This window comes from Meleagris gallopavo, chromosome 10 (genome assembly GCF_905368555.1).
Source record: "Meleagris gallopavo chromosome 10, MGAL_WU_HG_1.1, whole genome shotgun sequence".
Classification (NCBI taxonomy): domain Eukaryota; kingdom Metazoa; phylum Chordata; class Aves; order Galliformes; family Phasianidae; genus Meleagris; species Meleagris gallopavo.
In genome coordinates, this window is record NC_139413.1 from 19,583,725 (window position 1) to 19,592,106 (window position 8,382).

At 51.5% G+C, this 8,382-nt stretch overlaps 1 protein-coding gene across 9 annotated transcripts in view; it reads left to right on the plus strand.

Moving 5' to 3' along the window:
- The window catches only part of PTPRF (protein tyrosine phosphatase receptor type F), a 343,189-nt gene extending 334,829 nt beyond the window's left edge, over positions 1-8,360 (plus strand). For all 9 annotated transcript variants that reach the window (XM_085231921.1, XM_085231920.1, XM_085231924.1 and 6 more), the window contains 7 exons: positions 846-1,131; positions 2,590-2,768; positions 4,927-5,053; positions 5,238-5,363; positions 5,848-6,002; positions 6,421-6,556; positions 6,679-8,360. In XM_085231921.1, coding sequence (XP_085088047.1) covers positions 846-1,131; positions 2,590-2,768; positions 4,927-5,053; positions 5,238-5,363; positions 5,848-6,002; positions 6,421-6,556; positions 6,679-6,747 — 1,078 coding nt within the window. In that variant the 3' untranslated portion in view covers positions 6,748-8,360. The remainder of the gene's footprint in view (positions 1-845; positions 1,132-2,589; positions 2,769-4,926; positions 5,054-5,237; positions 5,364-5,847; positions 6,003-6,420; positions 6,557-6,678) is intronic.
- The last annotated feature ends 22 nt before the right edge of the window (positions 8,361-8,382 follow it).

The following is an 8,382-nucleotide window of genomic DNA, read 5'->3' on the forward strand; positions in this document are numbered from 1 at the left end:
GTAGAAAGAGAGCTCTTTAAGGGAAAATATTAGTCTGCTAAGACTCGGCATCCCATCCAGGCAAGATTTATCTCTACCAGCCGAGTGGAGACTATTACTGAACAAACCACTCCATCATTGCTGTTCCGGTGTACGCCTTATCAGCAATACTTAATGCTCTCCTTTCATGCTCTGTTTCAGATGGGAGTGGGGTATAATTAACACACAAACAAGCTGTATTAAAGCCTTGTTAAGGATCTGATTTACACCATAAATGAGGAAATGTCTGGCTCCATACCTCTGCCCATGTTTACACATCACGACAGCACGTCTTGTTTTTGGGGTGCTCTCTGGGTGAGCAGTTTTGAGGTTGCTGCTGCCCTTACAGCAGATGCAGAGAAGTGCCCAGTTTTTGAGCAGAAGGCTCAGCATAGAAATGCATAAACTCACCTTTCTGCTTTCCCCTTCTGGTCTGACTGTCCTTGTTTTATGGCTTAGGAAACAGTCACCTAGGTTAGGAAACAAGCAGGCTTGAGATTTATGGGCTTCCCTGGTGCTGGAGCCCAGCTTGGACTTCAGGTTTTCCAACTCCATGCACACATATGTTGTTGCTCTCCTGGCTGTTAAACACATTTCTCCTTCCATCATTCCACCAGCAGCGTCCTTTGTGCTCCTGCTGGCCAAGGAGTACAGCAGAAGGGCTGAGCAGCCTCTCACGCCTTCCCATGCCACATTCACTCCTCTTGTCACCTCTTGTTGGGGCTCAGCTCATTAGCCTGCACTGTAGGGCCAGAAGCTCTGCTAAATGAGAGCCCAGCGTCCGTAGGACTCGGCATCATCTTAGGCCGCGTGCTTTGTTCCTGCAGCGCTGGCGTGGGCCGAACTGGTTGCTTCATTGTCATCGATGCCATGCTGGAGAGGATGAAGCATGAGAAGACCGTGGACATCTACGGGCACGTGACGTGCATGCGCTCACAGCGCAACTACATGGTGCAGACAGAGGACCAGTACATCTTCATCCACGAGGCCCTGCTGGAGGCAGCCACATGCGGCAATACCGAGGTGCCTGCACGCAACCTCTTCGCTCACATCCAGAAACTGACCCAGGTGCCTCCAGGAGAGAGCGTCACTGCGATGGAGCTGGAATTCAAGGTTGGTGACAGCCCCATCGTCCCTTCCCCGGGACCATGTCCCTGCCTTCACAGCCCCACCAAAACACTCGTCCAGGGGCTGGGAGAGCAGAGACGTGGCTCATTACAGGCACTTATTCTTTTGTATGTTTCTAAACCAGGTATGCAGTGATTTTAAAGTACATTTGAATTGCAAAGCTTGTATCGGCCACGGTCCCCCTGGATTGGCAGCTTCTGGGGAGAATATAAAAGGCAGATGGATGCACAGTTCTCAGCAGTGTGTTCTGCTCTAGGTTCACTGTGCGGCGGGAGCTGCATCTGAAATCAGATGCAGATCGTGTTAGTGATAATTGATGTTACTGTGAACAACTTGTCTGGAAACAGCTCCAATTTAAATATGTGAGACGTTTATAGCCTCATTTCTTCAATGCTGAGCTCTGTTATTTTTTAACCACCTAGACACCAAGCTTCAGTGTTTAGAATTGGCGAAGCAGAGTTTTAAAACTTCTTTTTAAGAAGCCATGCCCACGTTTTGCTATCTGTATTTGAAACTGCCTGCTGCAAATATTTATTGTAGCCTTGGAGAAGGAAATGAGCCTTGGTAAGCGCCCATGTTCTCAGGTGACGCACATTAGTCCAGTGAACTCATGCAGGAGAATATGGTTCATGCAGGGAGGTAGCAGACCATGCAGGCTTTGAAATGAACTGCAGCAATACAGCTTCACCCTGGGAATTCCTACCAAATGACAGAGGAGCAGGAGAGGCCAAATACTGACTTTCTGCATAAATTAGGAAAAGCTGATCAGCTCTGTTCTGGGGTCTGCATCGCTTCCCAAAGAGGACCTTTTCCTCTTGCAGTGAGCCAAGGGCCAGCTGCTGCCACACACAGAGAGAAGGGTGGCTCTGGGGCTGCTGGGGGAGTCTTGGGAAGAGGAAAAAAAAGAAAACAAAAAGACTTCTGTTTGAACATCTCTGCTAGCATATCTAAATAATACATTTACCATGACTCCAATTTACAGGGCTCAAAGAGAACCATAAAATGTCTCGCAATAACCCAGAATAGATCTTCTTTGCCTGAATACAGTTCTCACATTTTTCTTGGGTTCATCTGGGGTGAGAAGTAAATAATGGGATGCTGCTGGAAGACAGAAAGCCTTCCTTTCCTGATGCCACCAAGTGTGTGTCCCTGGTTCAGCAAGGTGCATGGCTTCATATCCTGGTCCTTTGTGGGACAGAGAGCTGGGGTGGATCTCAGCTCCATTGTGTGCATCTTCAGGTATGCACCAGTAATTTCCCTTCAGTGCTCACTGGAAGGGAACCGCTGCTGCTGGAAGAATCTGGTCCCCAAGGAATGGCCTCAGTGAGAGGAGGGACCACGGATACATGCCTGGAGCTCCTGCCTGCCCCGCTGCCAGGGTCCCAGTTTTAGCCCAGACTGCTGTTTGCGCAGCAGGATCTGACTTCTCTCCTCTTCTTTCAGCTGCTGGCCAACTCTAAAGCACATACCTCACGTTTCATCAGTGCCAACCTCCCATGCAACAAATTCAAGAACCGCCTCGTGAACATCATGCCATACGAGCTGACGAGAGTCTGCCTGCAGCCCATCCGGGGTGTCGAGGGCTCTGATTACATCAATGCCAGTTTCATCGATGGGTACAGGTAAGGGCCACTTAGGGCACCTGGGCTGAGCTACCTTCCCTTCTTTGCCAAGGATTGATCCTGGCTACCTGGACACAGTCTGGGGACCATTTTGCTGCATTTTATCTTTGTCTGTCCTTGCAGACGCTTCATGCATATAGTTACAGTGCGTGAAGACTGCTAGTGAGTGAGAGCTGCCAGGCTTGTTTGTATTGCTATAGACAGATGTCCACATAGCTCAGGCATGAGCCTGTGCTGGCTGCTGCAGTAGTTACAGGACCTTCTGGTAGGCATCTCTTGGCATGTATTTTATTTCTGCAGCATGTAATGCAAATTTGCAGCCCTTTGCTAGCAAACAGAGGTAGCAGTGTGGTTGCATTGTGTGGCTGATCTGTGCAGGAGCCCAAGGCTCATTCACCCACTCTTGACTCTAGGGAATCTGGATCCTCAGGCAGGGCTGATGCTGGACACTGGGGAGCATATCACCAGGTTATGCTCCCCAGGATCCCTTTTAGAAAGCACAAACTGAGATCTAGCAGGGCAATGATACTTAACGCTGGCATCACTTTCTCAAGTGCTAAGTGCCAGGAGAATGCAGGGAGACAGCCCAGTGGCCATGTCTCCTTCCCAGCAAGTCCTCAGATGATAATCCAGGCCAAATCCCAGTGACACACTTACAGGACTCCCTCCTGCTATCTCTGAAGCATTGCGGTAGGCTCATCCAGTGCAGCAGTGAATAATGCAGCGATGGATGTGGCCTGGTCTCCCTCCAGTGTGGCTTTGCCCAAACGCTGCTTGTGGGCTGGTGATCTCCTAGGAGCAACAAGCAGTGCCAAGGGAATGTCAGGTGTCTGGCAGCCACTGTGCCACAGCTGATCAAGAGCAATGCTGACTTTGCCACTCGCTGGTGCCATGCAGAGGGATGCCAGCACAGCAGGTGGTGCCATTTCATGTACTACCTACCCCATCCCTAAAGAGCACTGTTAGCTCTTCCTGTGCATTTTCCTTAGCGTTAACTAAAGAGATCAGTTGGCCCATGGTCCTGCAGACATCTCTGATGCTGCATCTTTATTAGCTCTTCTGTTTCAACATGCACCCCCACTCCCTGCTTTTTATGATGCCATATAAATCCACCTCGAGGCAGCCCCTGTCTTCACCCTGCACATTATAGCTATTCTGCTGCTCATTAACTTGGAGTGCTGGCAGGGAGCTGAGGCACGTGGTGGGCAGATGCTGCCCCTCATCCCTTGGGTTCTGGCACCCTGCAGTGGTGCAGCTGGCCCAGGAATCTGCTGCTGTGTGGCCACATGGGCAGCACAGCGTGCCAGGCTGGGCACTCACAAACCAACGAGCCAGCTGGCCCTTCTCAGGATCACCAGATCCTTTAAGCTGCCCTGACTGTGCCCCACTCACTGTTCTCCCAGCTCCAACACAATGCTGTGCCATCTGCTGGCACTGGGCACAGCGTGGCAGAGAAATGGGCAGGAGGCTCGCAGGGAAAGCAGCTGTTTGGGGCTGGCACTACTGGCAAGTACCCAAATTTCATTTTGGTAGGGATGTTGTCTCATCCTTAAGACTGGCTGGAAAGCAATCAGTTGCTGCTTTGTTCCATCAGCACAAAGCTGTGTGGCTGAAGCTGCAGTGTGTGTGATCCTAATAGCTGCAGAAGTGAGCCAGGAGGGTTTGGGAGAGCAGGACAGAGCGTGGTCAGCTTTCATTGGGGATGGGGCAGTAACACAGGACACAGGAACTGCCTTCATGCAGGGTGCTTTGCAAGATGCTCTCTTGGAACAGCAGACAACTTTGGAAGCCTCTAGAAAGGTTGCAAAATGGTATTGGTTTCTACACTGCCCTAATTACTAGCTGGTGCGTGTGATCTAGGTGACCTGATTCATCTGCTCTGAGCCTTCCCGTGCAGTGGGAAGAGAGCTGGGTGCTGCAGTCAGTCACCTGGGAGGGACCAGCAGCTTTTCTGGATCCTGTGCCTGGAGCTGCCTATTGCATGTGTGAGGAGCTCCCAACAGACACAAGCTGGGCAGTCTTATCCTTCCCATGGTACTTATGGCCAGTCCTGGAGATCCATCTCTTGATCTCCTGCAACTGCGTTGTCAGCCCTGCAGCACAGGGCCCTGCCTCCAGCTCTCCCAGGGCTGCTCTGAGCACCATCTGTTTGTTGCAGGCAGCAAAAGGCCTACATCGCCACACAGGGACCACTGGCCGAGACCACAGAGGATTTCTGGCGAATGCTCTGGGAGCACAACTCCACCATCGTGGTGATGTTGACAAAGCTGCGTGAGATGGGCCGGGTATGAATCCTGCGTGGGGGAGAAAGGGGCTTTGTGTGTGTCACTTCAGTCTGTCCCCAGCACCGGCTGCTCCAGGCCACCCTCCTGGGGTGTCCCATGGCCCTGTGCTCCCACTGCCCAGGGAGTGGGAGGGAGGAACAGCAGTGTGTCAGTGCTAACATCTCACCATGCTCCTCACCCACAGGAGAAATGCCATCAGTACTGGCCCGCAGAGCGCTCTGCCCGTTACCAGTACTTCGTGGTTGACCCCATGGCAGAGTACAACATGCCGCAGTACATCCTTCGGGAGTTCAAAGTCACAGATGCCAGGGTGAGTGTCCCGTCTGGCTTCCTGTCTCCTGTGCTTCTGCCAGCCCTGGGCAATGAGGGGAGCAAGCAGCAGCTCTGGGAGGGACTGGAAAACAAGTTTAACACTGCAGCAGGAGGGGCCACTGCCCACACATGCCACTGCTTTCACCACATGTTCCTTCCTTGCCAGCTGTGTTGGCTCCTGTAGCAGCTCACCGATCTCTATCAACACCAGACCCTGCCTTGCCTGCACTGCACATATAGGCCAGGGTTTAACATGGGATCCCCTAGAGCTGGGCCCAAAATGGGAGCAGAGTGTTGAACCACAAGGTCCTGAAAACCTGCTGAGGGGTGCTAGGTGTGCATGGGCTCACCGTGGTCCAAGCACACTCACCTAGCCTGGGCCAGGGGTCAGGGAGCAGGTTACCAGAACAAAGGAGAGCAAAGCAAGCACATCTCACTGTCTCCTTACCTATGGTTTCCATGTAACAACCCTGTCCCCGCAGGATGGCCAGTCACGGACCATCCGCCAGTTCCAGTTCACAGACTGGCCTGAGCAGGGAGTGCCAAAGACAGGAGAGGGCTTCATCGACTTCATCGGGCAGGTGCACAAGACCAAGGAGCAGTTTGGGCAGGACGGGCCCATCACGGTGCACTGCAGGTGAGTGGGGACAGGTCAGCACCCACTTCTGCCTGCAGCAGAGAACTCACAGAGATAACCACTTCCTTGCTGAACCTGGCAGCTGCACACTGCAAGAGGCAAGCAGGGGATAAGGAGGTGATATCCCTGGATGTCACTGACAGCATTTCTGCCGGATGAAATTAAGGCAGCGCCCTGCTGCTTCTGATGTCAATTTCCTTAGAAAAATCCTTTGTCAGGGCATGGTGCTTGATCCAGAAAGACAGAATCTGTGGTCCCATGGGGCTGAGAGGGCACTTCTGGCTGGCAGTGTCCCTATAGCCTCTCTTGGCCCCACTTGGCTGCGCATACTGGCACTGCTCCAAGGAACAGCGCAGGGTGGGCAGCTCTCACTGAGGCTGGTAGGTCTCTAACTGCACCTCCTGCTCCCTCTGCACAGCGCTGGGGTCGGGCGCACAGGCGTGTTCATCACACTGAGCATCGTGCTGGAGAGGATGCGCTACGAGGGGGTGGTGGACATGTTCCAGACGGTGAAGACTTTGCGGACGCAGCGGCCAGCCATGGTGCAGACAGAGGTGAGGAGCGCCCTGCTGCCCGGAGTGGTGGGAGATCCGTGGGAGAAGGGAGAGGAGCCAGCATCTCGGGATGACGTTCCCGCATCCCCACTTCTCACGCTTCTCTCCTCGTTGCCTTGCAGGACCAGTACCAGCTGTGCTACAGAGCGGCACTGGAGTATCTCGGCAGCTTTGACCACTATGCAACGTAACTAGTGCTTTCCTCCAGTCGCGGTGGGGATGTCTAGGAGTGGAGACGGATCCCTCTGAGCCAGAGCCGCCCATTCCTCAGTCCTTCTGTACAGACCGAGGTGCTGCCCAGGCAGCAGACCTCCATGCCAACCAGTTCTGACCACGGCATTTAGGAACTTCGCCCCAGCGCCAAACGAGGGAATCCAACTCCAAAAGCATTTCCAGTCTCTGGCTGCATTTCTGCTCATATGCATCTCTCGCCCTCTCTCACGCGACTGCATTTCACAGCGAGGCTTTAGGTGGGTGGAATGGGGTCTTTTTTTTTAAACATGTAAAATAGTTACTAGTGGTTTTTATAATCTCCTCTCTTTTTATTTTTTATTTTTTTGCAAGTCTTAATGTTTTGCTGAGGCAGAACTGGACCCGCCAAACTTTTGGGAGTTGGGTTTGTTTTCGTTTTTTTTTTTTAATTTCCTTTTGCTTTAACATTTTTTACTGCCCTGTGTTTATTTCAGCCCAGTCACTGCTGGTTCTGCCCATTTTAGTGCAGCTTCCTTGGTAATTTGCAGCAGCTGGCTTGTGGTTCCTGCCCGGCTCCATTTCCCTTAGGCTGCTTTTTAATTCTCTGTAGAATATGAAATTTCATGGAACTGGACCTAAGCTACCAATTATTTTTTTAGCCTTTCCCTTCCCCCATTAATTCCTGAGTAGGTTTGGGAGGGCATGTAGGGTCGCTGGAGAGGCGGTCCCATTTGTCAGCTGGAAACTGTTCAGTCCTACTACAATGCGTGTTAAACCAATTCAGTGACCGCGTGTATTGGCAGATCCCGATATGACGTGAGTTGTCATCACCTTGTTTGTGAGAGACCCGAAACCCTGGGCTCCTGGCCTGGGAGCCTCTTCTTGTGTCTCGCTGGGAATGGGGCAGGAGAAGCGAGCAGGTCCCACACTTCCCCAGGGGTGGGCTGTAGAAGCGAGACACGGCCCTTTCTGTTAGTCCCGCGGTTCTGTGCGTGCAAGCGCCATCCTGTCACCTCTCACCAATGAAGTGCATTGGAGCATTTTACAAGGAGCACAACCCCGGCTGTTCCCAGAGCAGAGCCAAGCAGGCTCTCTCTGGAGGCAGGGTATTGCAGGGAAGGGGAGGGGGAGCACACATGGCTTCAGAGGTTGGGTGTTTCTATAATTTCTGCTATCCTGCAAATGTTAAAGTCATTAGAATATTGTACTTTCCTCTACTTCAGGACGTTCTAATGAACCAATGTGGCAAGACTACTGGACTTAATTTAATGGTACTATATATTAATACTCCTTATTATATCACGCTTGCACTAAAGACAGAGTGAGCAGCCCTCTTTCGAGTGCATTGAGTTATGAATAAAGGTGGTGGAAGGGTATCTAATTGTATTATCACATGTATTCCGAATGTTAAGAATCCAAACTACGTTGAAATCAGCAATCCAGGGTTGGTAATGTTGGAGGACACATTCATTTTTACCTTGTGGATGCATAGTGCTGTAGGGGTCACTGTTGTATACAGTCTGTTTTCTATTTGTTAATAAAAAAAAAAAATCTACAGCATCATTGCATAATTCTTGATGTTAATAAATTTGAATAATCGGGTTTCATACAAGCTGGCTTTGCTGTCTGTTTCT